Raw genomic sequence first — 15,710 nt, forward strand, 5'->3', positions numbered from 1 at the left:
GGTTTGGGTTGGGAGGGACCTCGAAGAACACCTGGTTCTGGCCCCGTGGGCTGGTGGCTTTAGGGCCAGCCCGTGTCCAGCCACGTCCAGCTCAGAGCTGAGGCTCTGCTCGGGGCAGCTCTGCATGGTCAGCTTCCGTAGAGTCACTTTGGGCCACATCTACAAGAACTTCCTTAAAGAGGAGAAACCTCAGGCTGCTGCTGAAGGAATTAAAGCTCAGTTCCCAGTGAGGGCCGAGCCCTCTGGATGTGTTCCCACCCTGGAAAGCAGAGGAACAAGGGTTGGGCTCCAGGCAGAGCGGGTGGACCAAGGCAAGACCACACAATCCTTTTCCTTCCTGTCGTCTTCCAGGCACCCTCCCAAGACATTTTGAGATAAAATGTGCTGCTTCAAGAGTTGCTCATTCTGAGGCTGGTGGAGAGCAGTGCCTGGTCCCTGAATCCCCAGGGAGCAGCAGAAGTTCCAGGGAGCAGGAGGGGCCCTGCTGCAAAGTCAAAGCAGCGTTTCTGCCAGAGTCACCCAGCATCTCTCATTTCCCAGTCCGTGGTTTAATCTATTTTAATGATTATCAATACTGATGGTGAGTGTAATCACCTTGTCTGATACAATTGCTAGAATCTAAAAGTCAACTTGATTTTAATGGTTTATCATTAGGAGTATTATTTAGTCGGATTAAACTGGTCTTAATTCCTCCGCAGTCATTATTTAAAAGCTGTTTGGAGCACATTAGGGCGACCCCCCTCGTCCTGGAATGAATCAATGCCCTGTCTCCGTCCCATATATTTCCAGCAGCCTCTCACGAGCAGCCACACGATGGACACCGAGGCACTCGAAGCTGTTAATATTCATGAATGCTCCTCGTGCCATTAAGATTCCCTTTACACCCCCAGCAGGGGTTGGGTTTAACTCCCCGCTGGGATGGGGCTCCTTAACCGGCAGGAGGGCTGGGAAACTCCCGGACTGGGATTCGGAAAAGCTGGAGCAGCTTCCAGGGGACAGGTCCAGAGCCTTTGGAGCGAGGCTGTGCTGCCAGGGAATGTCTGGGTGCATCCCTGTCACCTCCCAGGGCAGGGGACACAGCCCTGCGGCAATCCCAGTTTATCCCAGCACGGAGCAGGGAACTGGGCTGTTCATCCCAGCAGCAATCCCAGCTCATCCCAGCACGGAGCAGGGAACTGGGCTGTTCATCCCAGCACGGAGCAGGGAACTGGGCTGTTCATCCCAGCATGGAACAGGGAACTGGGCTGTTTCAGCAGCAATCCCAGCTCATCCCAGCACGGAGCAGGGAGCTGGGCTGCTCCAGCAGCACGGATGCTGTCCCAAGGCTCCCTGAGCCCAGGGATCCTTGCTCTCCAGCAGCACGGATGCTGTCCAAGGCTCCCTGAGCCCATGGATCCTTGCTCTCCAGCAGCACGGATGCTATCCCAAGGCTCCCTGAGCCCAGGGATCCTTGCTCTCCAGCAGCACGGATGCTATCCCAAGGCTCCCTGAGCCCAGGGATCCTTGCTCTCCAGCAGCACGGATGCTGTCCCAAGGCTCCCTGAGCCCAGGGATCCTGGCTCTCCAGCAGCACGGATGCTGTCCAAGGCTCCCTGAGCCCATGGATCCTTGCTCTCCTGACTGCCCAGCCTCTGCAGGGAGCAGGGCCGTGTCCACCCCTGGCTTTGGGAATACAGAGGTTGCACCTAAAATACTGTGGGAGCAGCTTTTGTTGCTTGCAGAGGATTCTGAAGAGCTGAAGAGCTCCTTGGTAGGGGTCAGAGGGAATGGGAGGCTGGAGTGACCAGCTGTGGCCCCACACTTGTGCTGAACCAACTTCCCTGCCCAGGAACACGAGTTTGGGGAGTGGGAACACCAGGATGGAACTTGGGAAAGCCTCACATTCCAGGAGAAAGGCAGAAGGTGCAAATGAAGCAGAGTTTTCTTATTTTAGACACAGTTTCCTTATTGAACAAGGGATCAAACCTGGGATGTAACAACCAGGAGTAACTTCAGCCTCGGAGGAGTTTACTGACGACAACAACAGAGAACTGTGGTGGGGTGAATTTGTTTAAAATGGGATTAATTTGTTTAAAATTAAGCCCTGCAGACATTTTAGATGTTTCCTTTAGTTAATGAGATTTCCATGATAGTTAAAACAATGAAATTAGCAAACAATGCCGTTAATCTCGGATTACAAGCAGCACCAGGGAAGAATTAGTAAAATAAATCAAGAAGATTTAAGGCACTTTGCTCTCCAATAAAGTAGCTGGGATGGGAGCTCCATGCGGTGTTTTCCTGGGATTAAGGAAGAGGTGATCAGGATCTGCCTTTCAGTCTTTAACCTGGAATCTTTGAGCATGGAAATAACATTTTCTCAAGTTGAAGCCTTGATTTAACCCATACACAGTAATTACTCATATATGACCTATCAGTAAATAACTACCACTGCTTCACAGGCAAAAATTCAAATTCTTTTCAGTCAAAAGCCTCAAATTAAATCACAGCAACTTTATACACCCCACATTTGGCTGTTCTAACCAGCAGTATGAAACGGGGATAAAAAGACATCCCAAAATAGGATTACACAGAGCAGCAATAAAAGGAGAAATAATCTTTGAAGGAATGATGGAAGAACAAATTCTAAGGGCATTAAGAAGGAACAAGTCATGGTTTCAATCACAGCCAGGCAGGAGATTGCTAATCTCATGTGTACAGCAGATAAATCTGGGAGGACAACAAATTGCATTTTAATTTATGGACTGAAAAGGTTAATTTTTAATTCCCTCTACTCACTCCAGAAACCAGGGAAATACAGACTGTAACTAATATAGTAATGGAGTTCTCCAAGGTGGATCCTCAAAAACACAGCGAAAGCATTTCATTTTCAGTGTGTGATTTTGGCAGGAATTTAAATACAGTCCATTGAATCCATTAATTTATTATTTAAAAACAAATTTCTTTTTGATTAGGTTTTTATTATTTAAAACCAAAATTTATATTGTATCCCTGTAAGTTACCTGAAATCAAAGGAGCTTCTTGATCAGCCCACAAATGTATAAAAGGAGAGGAGAGGTTGGTAAGGAGAAAAAGTTATTAAAAATTATTAAAAAACTCTTCTTAGCAATAGCTCAGCAGGGCCTGGTCGCAAAACACAATTCCCATCTCCTGCAAAACTTCCAGGCAGTCAAATTTCCAGGCACTGACACTCAGACAGCAAATGACTCAACATTCAGAGCTGTTTTCAGCACGAGTTGTGCAATTAGACATAATTATTTATCCCCACTGTAAAGCAGGCCATTGAAACACTGCTCATCTAAAAAGAATTAACAAACGTGTCCTTGTCTTTTCTCCTGTTGGTGTCAGCTCCGCAGTAAAATCATTGGCTTGGAGTACAGACAGCCCTTAAATACAAAATAATCACAATTCTCCCCAAGTTCTGCTGGATAATCGAGGAGTTTTGTACTTGAGTTCTGAGTTTGGTACAAACCACTTTGGTTTCTAACAGAGGCTTCCCTGGGAACTGGGAGAATCTGTTGGAAGTCCCACCATGGATTACAGAATGCCAGAACCTTGGAGTTTTTAAGGCTGGAAAAGCCATCCCCAAGCCCCTGGGCTGCAGCAGCCTGAGCCACCACGTTGGCAGCAGCCCCAGAGCTCTGCAGGTCAATAAATGATAAATACTCATTATGTGCAGCTTAGCAAAGAGTATTTCCAGAATGTTTGTGCAGCAAATATATCAGCTGCTTCTTTTTGTAAAATAGTAACATTAATAAAAGCTAAACTGCCAAAATACTGAACCCAGGAACTTTCAGACCTCAAGAGAGAGCCCAGGGTGGAGGAGAAACCCAAAGTGGGTTCCAGTGGGGTAAACTTTCCAACAGCCACTGAGCTACTGCAGCAAATTTGTTCCATGAAATTAAACAATGTCCTGGCAATTTAAAAATCTGAGATGAATTTAAAAACGGAGTTTAAAAACTGGAGGCAACCCCAAGCATTTACACGAGTGCAGAGAAGTTGAATGTCTGGCTGGGAAACTCTTCTGGCTCAATTGTCAGGCCAGGCTTCTATTTTTAGCCCAGTAATTAAATTGCAGAGCCTGATGTTTTGTGGAGGCTTAGAAAGGATTCCAAAGGTGCAGGAGAAGTCTGTGTACAGCAGCTTGGCTCTTGCTGAATAAACTCTGGCTATCCAGTCACAGCCTGGCCATGTTTAATGAAAAGGAAAACGTGGAAGAGCTGGACACAATTCCCAGACAATAGGGTGATGTCAAAGCTAAAAAATAAGGAAAAAATATCGGTGAAGGGTTTTTTCTGAACTAAACACAAAGCAGAGTTGTTTGGGTTTGGAGGGAGAAGGGGAGGAAGGACACAGGGGAGGAAATAAGAGGAAAGGATGAAGTTTTCCAGAAAAACTTGCACATGATTCAAGCTCTTAGAAGCTTCAGCGTGGTGCTGCTCCAAGACCAAGGGCTGGACTGACTTAGGACTTTCAAACAAATAGGACTGGAGCCCTGTGTACAAGGGAAACATTAAATAGTCATGCACAGAACATAAAGCTCTACTAAAATCCAGACCTGGGTTTAGCATCTCTGACAAGCTCTAGAATGCCTCGAGGAATCCCAACCATCTCCTGCTGCAAAGTGGGAGGAAACACCGACTGGAAAAGGAAATTCTGTCCAATTTATAATTGAAATGTGCAGTGATGAAACTCCTCTCAAAGTGAACAGGAGGGCAGCTCATGCTCTGCAGACAACTGGACACTCCCATTAATTATGGGAATAACTGGCTGTTTGTGCAACCAAGCCCTTTAACTGCAGCCACCACAGCTTCGGGGTGAGGGTGTTGTTATCCTTTCACCAGGCTGAAGGGGCTCTGGGGGAATCCTGCCCTGGAGCTGCTGCTCCAGCCTGAGCAGGAGCCCATTTGTTTCCAGGATTAGTCCGTGTCAGATGGAAGCACAGGAATAGTGCAGCAGACACAGAGTGAGTGAACTCTTAATCCTGCCTTGGACCTTGAGAAATGAGGGTTTATTTTCCACCTAATGAAACTCTGGACACAATCAGGAATAGAGTCGACCAGAATTAGGCAATTTCTTCTCAAAACAGACTGTTACACAAGCACCAATGATGAAACACCTCCCTCTTAGAAATTAGGACTGCTGGGGTTAATTCCTGTTTTCCAAGACTCAGGTGAGCCCATCCTTTGGTTTCTGGACTGAAGTGAAGGATAAATTTGTCAGATTTTTATTTTCTTGCTTGGCAAGAGGCAGCAGTGAAGCTCTCTCTAAAAGCAGTGCCTCCCTTACCTTCAGGGCTCTCCTAGCAGGAGGTCTGCTTTTGTTTTCTCTTGATTACAAATACTTCATCCATTCCCAACCAACACTTTATACTTGACCAGATTCCTGTAAGCTCCTCAACCTGATTTGGAAGCATCTGTTTCCAATACAATTTGAACTGGAGGACTATTAACAAGATTGGATTCAGACCCCAATCAAGGCAGAACCCAGGAATTGATGTCATGTGCAGGCTGGCACTGCAGTCCCGGGGCAGGGAATGGAGCGGGGGAGCTTTGGGGGGCAATAAAAAGTTGATTTTCAGAGTCTGTCGTAGAAAAGCATCTGCAAATCTGCACAGAATGTACTGTGAGAGTCGTCAAAATCAAGTTCTGGGGGGTTTTGGGTAAATAAATACTGCCTGGTTTATGTTTCCAGCTGGGGGCTGGAGCAGGAGAAAGTCAGGACTTGGTTCCTGGAATAAGCCCCTGAATGCCACAGTCTGCTCACAGAATGCCCTGTCCCATAACAGGTAACAGCAGAATTTGTTTCAGAACAGGCCAGGACCTGCAGTTCAGCGTCCCCAGCTCAGTGGGGGATTGTGTTCCATGGTGCAGAAGGTTTTACCCAGCCCACAGCCTGGGGTTTGGGAATGGCACTTGAATTTCAGGGCCCATCCCGAGGCCAGGGCTGTCTGGTCACTCCTCTGATTGCAGGGCCTTCTGACATTCCTTTAATCAGAAAGACAACACCAACTGGAATCATAACTTCTGGGAATCAGAACTCCTGGAAGAGTTCCAGGTGAAGCTGGGGAAGAACTTGCTTTTAATCTGGAATGGATTAACCCAAAATGCCTGGAATCCCTCCTTGTTCCATCCTGGTTTATGGCTCCAGCTCATGGAGCTAAACCCCGAGATGTATTCACACACAAACCTACAATTTTTTCCTACAGAGAAAAAATCAGAAAATCTTTTTTTCTCTTTGAAGTGCAAATCCAAGCTCTGGTAACAAGACAGGTGACTGTCGTGCACAGTCCCAATCCATCTCTTTTCACCAGGTGTTTAAAGCCAAGGTACAAAAGTTTCTCCAAAGATTTTGCTTTTCATTTTTTGATCACAAAATGTCAATGCTCCACCTGGAAAGAGCATGACTAACAATAACTGCTACACTGGGTGTGAATATATTAAATATAAAAATGCCCCAGCACCATGTGCAACCCCTCCCAACTTTTAGTGTCTACTTATTGTCTCCAAGTTATAAATTAACCTGTTCAAAGTAGCTTTAATATTGGTATTTTCTATAAACCTGCTATTCTCGTAAGAATCATCATTATAGAAAGGGTACAAATTATTGTTCAGCAAGAAGGTTTTATGATCAGGTTAGAAAAAATGTGATTTTAAAAACAATCCACTTCATTTCTGGTCTATTTCTTAATAAGCCTACCCTGACTCTTTAGCTGTAACAGGAAAATGGTACCAAAATGTCAAGGAACAAAACTCCAAAGCTCCCAATGAGCCAGGGAGGGTGGTGAACAAAGAAAAGGGCCCAGGAGGATTTGGGTTTTGGCATCTTTAGAACAAGGCTCAGTCCACAGGTGCAGTTTCCCATCATGGCCAAGGCAAAGAGCAGGTAAAAGGTGCCTTCTGTGCATCTTCTCTGGAGCTGAACACAAATTTTATACACAGATTATTAAAATAACAGTTTTGTTAATACAAAGAAATGTTAAAATGTACCCACAGTAGCCAGTTGGAGATAATTTGAGCATTTTGTGGTATAACCTGTTCCAAGACTTTCAGTCATTCTTGTCCTGTCTTCCTGGGGCTCTGAATTTCCTGAGTTTCAGCACAAATCGCTGAAAATTCAGGAACTGTTACAGTGCTCATATCTCTGGTTAATGCCATTTTTGTGGGAGTGCAAGCAGCAGGGATAATCTGTTCCCGAATGGTAACTAGTTTTGAAGGAATCTGTTGCTGTAGCAGTGTATTTAGCAGACCTCTTCTAAAATACTGTGGCATTCCAGGCAGGGAGGGAACATGAATAGGCTTAGAAATTAATTCATCACTTCCATAATCAATTAAAATATCTATATATAATGGACAAAATAAAATCTTCTGGTCTTTTGATGTGTTTGTTAGTTTTTTTAAAATCTACTGATAGTGAAGAGGCTGCGGTGAAAGGTAATGGCATGTTGGTGAAAAGGGGATGAGATTTAAAACCAATTTTCCTCTAATTCTGACTTTTATTCCCAGGATGGAATAGTTTGGAGAAAGAAAAGAGGGGATGCCACTTGCTCAAGACAACAGTCATAGATAAATCCAGCTGTAAATTCTTCCCCTGCCAATCAGATTGCTGATCCAGCAATCAAAGACCACTGTTTTCCTAAAATTCTCATCATCCTTCTCTGAATGGAGAAAAAAACCCCTTTTTTTCAGTCATAAAAGCAAAGTGGGGATTTGAGTTAAGAGGGCTTGGTGTGAGGGAGAACCCAACACTGGAAGAACAGACAATCAAATAAACAAGTGCCAAAAAGCCACTCACGTTTTTACAGAGCTGAGGGAGTCTGCTGCCCAGGACAACACAGGACACACAGCCACAAATGAAGCCTGGCATTTCAGTCAGGTCAGGAGAGCTCTGGACAAGAAAAGCACATGGATTTTGGCAAGAATGCTCCGAGGCATTTCAGAGGATTAAACTGAGAGTCCACGGCTGAGTCTGTGGACAGAGGTCCTTTCAGGCAGGGCAGTGCTGCTCTTCAGATGACCAGAGAGGGCTAGGAAGGGTTTAATCTTCATCTCACAACAGTGCAGATCAAAACTGGTGCCAGGCTTTGGGATCTGACACTGATATCAATCCAGTCCTCCTGCTAAAAAAGCCTGGGCACAATAACTCAAATCAAAACTAAAAACTGTAGCTCAAGCCACAAGGAAAATAAAAAAAGAAAAAGAAAAATAAAATAAAAAAAAAAAAAAAGAAAAATAAAAAAAGAATCATCCTGTCTGGAGAAAGCAAACTACTCATTTTTCACAGTTTAAGAGTTGCTGGTTTTCTCACTGTGGCTGTGTTTTGAAAATAAGCTGCCTCCCTGCTGGGCCGTGCTGCTGGATTACAATTATTTCCCTGGCATTAGCAGGAGGGCCATCAAACTGCTGGAATGGGCTGTGAACTTTCCTGCGCACTGACAGCAGCAGGTACAATGGTGATTTTTTCACTTTTATTGATTTTTTTTTTGTGGTCTCCACGTGGATGTTTACAGCATTTCCCACTGGCAGAGACACAACATTTATGTTCTGTTAGTTCAGAGCAGCGCATCCTCAGGGCCCAAAGGACACGACAAGCCTGGGAAGCTGCTAAAAGAAGCAATTTTATAACTTCTTTATTTTGGGATGGGTGGGAAAAACATCCACAAACATGATTGCTAAATCCTTGTTAAAAAATCCTCCAGGTTTTTTTAAAGTGCACAAACTTTTCAAGACATTTCTGGGTGGGATTTTTGTTGGTTTTTTTTTAATGGAAACAGGTAAGAATTGACATTAGTCCTTGGGATTGCTGGCCTGTGCTGCTGGTTCCTGAGGAGCAGCTGACAGAGGGCAGTGCCACTCAGAGCTCCACACCCCACAATCCAGTCTGTGCCCAAATTCCTCAGGCTGGGACTGCCTGGAACGGCACACAAACAAATTAGCTGAAAAATAACATCTGCTGTTGATTTGAGGTCACTTTCTGTTTGCAGTACAAATATGCAAATGTAAAGGTAGAATTTCATGTCTCTTTTTCTTGGCAGCAGTGGAAGTTCCACCCCTTTTTTCTGGGCTCGGTGCCCATCCCTGCTCACTGTTGTGGTGGGTGGCAGTGGAGGAACTGCTGGGGAACTCCTTGGTGGACACTGCTCCTGACAGGAAATGTTCATTCTCACCTTCTCTCTTATATTGTGATTATGTATGATTAATTTATGGTTAAATAACAGCTAATGAACAAAACTGATTAATAGATTAGAATGTCACTTTCTTGCCACACGTCTTGATAAAAAACCTGCAAAAGCCAGGATATTTGGAATGTGAATTAGTAAAATCTGACTAAGATATTGATGACTGTGTCATTTTGGACCAGGCAGTGGCCGTTCCATGCAGCAAAGCCTGGGTTTGTGTCCAGAGGAGGCAGCAGGAAGGAAATGCTCAGCACTGCCCTATCTCCAGGTTTATTATCAGTTCCATATAGAATCTGCTTCACCCCCATTTAGTCTGTGGGCAGGCATCTGGTTTACTTCAGCTTTTTGTTACCTCTGCTGTACCATGGATTTTCTTTCCTAATTTCTTTTAAATTGATGAGTTAATGGTTTTGATTTGATACAATGTGAAGAGAGCTGTCTTCCATTTCAGACAGAACAGTAGTCCTTGGGCAGGCTGAACATTCCAGCCACCACCAGGATTCGCTCAAGCACAACTCCAGTAATTTCATTCCCTGGAATATGTTTTTTTAAATGCATATATTGAAACAGAACACATGAAGATGTCAACATATTTTATGCTATAAGCAAATAAAGCCCTCCTTCAATCAACGGGGAGGGAACCAACTGAACCCCACAAAGAAATGAGGCTTGGTTTCAACTCCCAAACATTTCCACAAAAACCATGGAATCAGTTAAAATATGGAACCAGATTCCAAAAATCGATTGCATTTTTTATATCAACTGAAAGTACTCCACAGAAAATATTCACAGATGTGTGTGGGTCAGAAATGAGAAGGAAGGGAAAACTGGAGGCAACAGGTCTCAGAACAACAGAGTTTGTACACTCTATTTTTGGATCCCTCTGAAATAAAATGTGTTTAGATGCTGTAGGAAAATGTCTCAGTAAAGACTGTGCTACATCATGGAGAAAATTTTATTGTTGTAAAAACTTACCTTTTGTCACCTTCTGATTCTTGAGCTTACAGTACACAAATTGTGAAATCATAATTAGGTCCTTGTTCTCATAAAAAGCATCAGTGACAATCTGAAGGAAATGAAACATTTGCTTGTTCAGTAGGCAAGTAATTTGAAATACCTCTCCACTTGCACAGAAATGTTGCTTCATAATCATAATGTGAATGACAAACACCAAATCACTGCCAGAAATAAACATCAGTGTAAATGTTTGGGCAATTATGACTGGGTTTATAGATGGCAGAAATAAGAGAAGCCTGTGTTAAACACAGAAGGGCTGAGAATGAACAGAGAGCTCACAGCTCCACTAAAGCCCCTGGACTGGAGAGCTGTGATTCAGATGGACAGTGAGGACTAGGGAGCAATCCCAAACCTGAGCCCACTGGACATACCGTGCTGAATTCCGTGCTCACAAACATGACAGTTTTAATGGAAAGCCCCTCTCCAATTAATATTTCAGCTCACATTTCTGCAGCTCAACAGCTGCGCAAGCGTGGTTTTATTTCACTTGATCTCCACAGCCCTTTTACCAGGCCAGTAAATTATATCCCCATTATGGGAACAGACTTTGGAGTCAACCCCATTTTCTTCCAGGCATTTTTAGCTGCTGAGATCATTCCCCCTTTTCCTTTGTCATGTCCTTCCTGCATTCTGAAACCTGAACACAGTGACCAAGTGATTCAGCACTGTGCAAGCGCCAGCTCCAGCTCCTGACCTTTTCCCAACCCAAACTGAATTGGCAGGACAGGATTGCTGGGAAAGCATGGATTTAAATAAACCTTGAGCCAGCGTGAGCTGCAAGTGCACACACAAGTCAGGGTGGAGAAGATAAGAGAGGAGAGGTGATTTATTCTCATTTGCTCTAAGTGGCAGAGATTAGTGTCAAGTCAGTACAACAGCACAGTACATCAAGCTCATTTGTCAACCACCAAATATTTTCGCAAACATGAACAACATGCTTCTCTGGCATATTATTCTATCTGTATTATGCAGATAGAGGAACATATCCAAGATAAAATTAAAAAAAAAAAAAAAGAAAGAGAAAAAGGCAGCTTTTGCAAAAGGCTTCAGGCAAGATTACTCATGTTTGAATCTGAGAACTGCTTAAGACTTTCAACTTAGGGGAGTGCAGCAGGCAGCGAGCAGACAATGGCAGTGAGCCCTGTGACAGCCCTCCCACACAGCCCGTGCACGCTCCTGCAGGAGGTGCCAAATCCAGGGCGCTCCGTCCCTGCTCAACCTCCTGCTCTCTGCTGGGGAGCTCCTGAGAGCAGCTGAGGAGCCATCACTCCTGGACGGAGCTCCAATCCCAGGGGCTGATTCCTGCCCCCATTCCCACCCCGTGCAAATCCCCAAATCCGGTTAGGGATGCTGAACATCCTCTGTGCAAAGCCCTGCACATCCCGACGGCTGCAGCAGCTCCAGCCAGCCCCAATCTCCCACAGGAGCCTGCCAGATTCCAGGGAATAAACACAGCCCCTGTGAACCAGGCATCACCCACACAATGCACTGGTTGCAGACACAAGCTGGACTTCCAAGAAAGAAAAATACTTTGTGGATCCAATCTGTAACACTCCAGATTTACCACTGCAGCATTTTAGTCTGAGCTCGTGGTGGATGAGGTGGTTGGTGACACTGAGGGGCCAGAAATCTGCTACAGGACAAGCTAAATCAGGGAATTTATTGGAATCTAAGACCTGAACTCTGATTTCTCATGTTCAGTGTTATTCTAATAAAGTCACAATGTACTTACCCAGATTCTGAACATGCTATTCACTCCTAAGAAAGATGTTGATATAAAATATTTATCTATTTGTTGGTTCCATGCACTAATTTGGAGATAATGCTATGAACAACAAATAAGTTATGACTCAGATTCCAGGTGAGTTTTAAAGTCACTAAAATCCATCCAGCCTAATCAGTGACTCAACACAGCGTCAAACAGCTTGTTTAACACTCCACAGGAAACATGGCAAGCATAAAAAACTTGCAGAAGGCAAATGTAGGGTGATCCTTTCTCCAAATTCCCTAAATGATGCCACCATTATGCACCAAACCATTCCAATCTTGAAAAAGTTTCAGAATTTGTTTTCACAGAGTATCATTCCCTGTAAAATTAGGACTCACTTTGCTCATCAGCCAGAAACTCCTTTTTCCTTCCATGAGACTTCAGGTTTTTGTGGCTTTAAATGCTGGAACAAGTTTCCTGCAGGAATTGGCTGCCTCTCCACAGAACTGTCATCATTGGACCTAAACCAATTAAACAATAAAAATACATTTATACACTGAGAAATCACCTGAGCCTGGAGGATATATTCAGTTTATTCTGCTTATACTGGGGAAGTTACTAGACTTTGTAGCCATCTTTGAAAACAGCTTTTAAAGTTTAAAAAATGTTGCAAGTAGTGTTTCAAGTACTTTTTATCCCATTCTGGCACCGTGCAGCTTAGCAGACTGACTAAAACAAGACATGGTATTTAAATTTGATTTTTGGGTTGCTATTATTCAATATTTATGCAGCAGAATATTTTTGCTGTCAGTCCCTGAGACTACAATTTTACTATTACAAAAATTGCTACTTTTCTTAAATCCCTGGCAAAATGTCCTGTCCCAGGAAGAGCAAACCCAGGAACTCCACATGAAAAGAGGATAAGGAGACTGCCAGAACATTTCTTTGCTTGCTGCAGTATTTAAGTTGTCAGTGATGAGAAAAGCATAGAATGGTTTGTGTTGGAAGGGATCTTAAAGATCATCCGGTTCCAACCCCCAAATTATAAAACTATATTAAAAATGGTTTATGTTCCTATAACAATTCTTTGCCTGTAACCTCATATTCTGTCGGAGATTGCTGCTCAAATACTGGTTGCTTCCATGTGGAGAAGTCCCAGAGAAGGTGTGACCTGGACTCTTGGCACCATCCCTTTCTGCAAAGGTTTAGTGCTTGTCCAGCTACAAACAACACTGTTGTGGTCCAAGGTATTTAGGAATAAGGAATCAGTAACCTGAGCCTCTTGCTTGGATACTTTTTCTCATTTTAATATCTTACTCTGGAGTGAGTAAACAGAAATAGACAATGGTTTGTCTATTTCAGAAGTGAAATCCACGTGCTTGGGGACAGCCTCCCAGTGCAGACAAGGAAATGCAGGTTTTCCCTGGAATTTGAGAGATTTGGGAGATGTGGCACAGCTGCCCTGCCTTTCCAGCTGCTGTGAACATCCCTGCACTCTGGATGTCAAATACCCAGGACTGCAAGTGATGTGTGAGGATGTCAGATGTGTGTTTGGCTGGTGTGCCAAAGGCCTTTAAACTGCAGTTAAGAACAGCTCAAGCCCCAAAAGGGGTTCAGTTTTAGTGTGCATCATTTAATTCCTGCTGGGGAAGGAAAAGGTGGACCTGGGCTATGGAGTAACCAGGGCTTCTGCAAGCATGTCCCAGAACTAACCTGGTCACTGGATTTGGGCCAAAACTGTTCATTGAAAGCATTTTAGACACCCCTGGTTGTGAATTCTGCTTGGCCAGATTTCACCTGGACGCCAAGGCCAGTTCCCAGAGAACAATCCCAGTCTTAACCTGGGATAGTGGAAGGTGTCCCTGCCCATGGCAGGGCTGGAATGGGGTGAGCTTTACCATCCCTTCCAACCCAAGCCAGTCCCGGTTCTTTGATTCTGCGATCTCCAATGTTATGGTTTTATTAACAAGAATAAACCAAACAACAGAACAGAAGGAAGCGCCTTTCTGGAGAGCCCAGCATCCCATCCCAGAGAGCCACATCCTGAGGGAATGGGGCCCGGGGAGCCGCATCCTGAGGGAACGGGGTTCGGGGAGCCGAATCCTGAGGGAACGGGGTCCCGGGGAGCCGCATCCTGAGGGAACAGGGTCCCGGGGAGCCGAATCCTGAGGGAACGGGGTCCCGGGGAGCCGCATCCTGAGGGAACGGGGGTCCCGGGGAGCCGCATCCTGAGGGAACGGGGTCCCGGGGAGCCGCATCCCGAAGGAACGGGGTTCCGGGGAGCCGCATCCCGAAGGAACGGGGTTCCGGGGAGCCGCATCCTGAGGGAACGGGGTCCCGGGGAGCCGCATCCCGAAGGAACGGGGTTCCGGGGCTCCCCTTCCCCTCTTCCCTGCGGAGCCGGGGAGCGCCAGCGGGTCCCCGGGGGAGCCGCGGCAACGGGAGAGGCAGGACACGGGAATAAACCCGGGAACGGCGCCGAGAGCGGCCCCGGGCACACGGACCCGAGCGGGGCCCGCACGGATCCGCAGGGCTGCGGCTGCCGCTCCGGCATGCGGCGGGTTCGCCTCGAGGGGAAACCCTGCGGGCGTGGAGGGAGCAGGGGAGCACGGGGAGAAGGGGGGTGGCCGGGGCAGCACCGTCCCCACTGCCGCCGCCCCTGCCCGGCCCGGCCCGGCCCTGCCCGGCCCTGCCCGCCGCCGCCATCGCCTCAGAGCGCGGGCGCGGGGCGCCCCCTGCTGGCGGGCGGGCGGCGCTGCGGCCGCGGCTCCCTGAGGGCCGGGCCCGCCGGGCCCAGCGGCTCCGCGCCCTTCGGCCCCGCACCCCGCCAGTTAATCCCTGAATCCCGGCCTGGGCAAGCGTGGAACGGCACACAGAGGGTGAGCTGCCCCCCGCGTCCAGATGTGGCCTCCAGGGCTGGGCAGAGGGGCGGGATCACCGCCTGACCTGCGGGAATTGCGAGAGCATCGTCCGAGCTTCCCAGTGCGGCTCCAGCAGCCACCTGCCGGCTTAAACACGTTTAATGTGATCAACAAAGACCGCAGTACCAAGAATTCTAATTAACAACCCCAGGGTCTTTGTGGGGATCTTTGTCCTTTTAGAAACATAGAATGGTTTGTGTTGGGAGGACCTTAAATCCCATCCCATTCCACCCTATCAATTCCCACTATCCCAGGTGGATCCAAGCCCTGTCCATCCTGGCCTTGGACATTCCCAGGGGTAGCCACAGCTTCTCTGGGAATCTGTGCCAGGGCCTGCCCCCCCTCCCAGCCAGGAATTCCTTCCCTAATATTCCATTCAACATCCCTGTCCTCCTGCTCAAGGCTATTCCCCCTTGTCCTATCACTCCAGGCCCATGTGAAAAGTGCCCCTCCAGCCTCTTTGCAAGCCCCCTTTAGGTCCTGGAAAGCCAAACATGAATATTTCAGAATATTTTGATAGGGAAGAGTGTTGTATAATTTACTGAATTTTTAATACAGTTTTACTTTTTATTCTCATACAGGCTCATCATCGTGGTTGCTGCAGCCTAGCTAATTAACACAGGGCTGGGGGGATGATTAAAGGCAGGCTCTGGGTATCTGCATTGTTCTAGATAATTGCTGCTCAGGCAGTGATTCAGTGTTGGTTTTGGCAGTTGAGCTGCATTTGTCTGGCACGGTGAAATTCCCTGTTATGTCCATGACACTCATCTCTAGGGGATGGGCAAAAGCAGGAGGGTTTGTGACAGTTCTGGTGGCAGGCTTGTGCAAGGAACAGGTTTTGTTATGTGGGGAAGACCAGGCTGGAGTGGAAGGTGTCTCCTCCATCCCA

The 15,710-nt window shown here is 46.3% G+C and overlaps 1 protein-coding gene across 1 annotated transcript; it reads right to left on the bottom strand.

Annotated features, from left to right (window-relative positions):
• Positions 1-6,705: 6,705 nt before the first annotated feature.
• LOC119704630 (lysosomal amino acid transporter 1 homolog) lies at positions 6,706-14,454 on the bottom strand. The gene is given in 7 exon segments (XM_038146121.1): positions 6,706-6,915; positions 7,792-7,884; positions 8,783-8,907; positions 10,151-10,241; positions 11,354-11,445; positions 11,448-11,620; positions 14,405-14,454. Coding segments are annotated over 7 exon segments (834 nt in total).
• Between the last annotated feature and the right edge of the window lie 1,256 nt (positions 14,455-15,710).

This window comes from Motacilla alba, chromosome 9, assembly GCF_015832195.1.
Source record: "Motacilla alba alba isolate MOTALB_02 chromosome 9, Motacilla_alba_V1.0_pri, whole genome shotgun sequence".
In the NCBI taxonomy this organism is placed as follows: domain Eukaryota; kingdom Metazoa; phylum Chordata; class Aves; order Passeriformes; family Motacillidae; genus Motacilla; species Motacilla alba.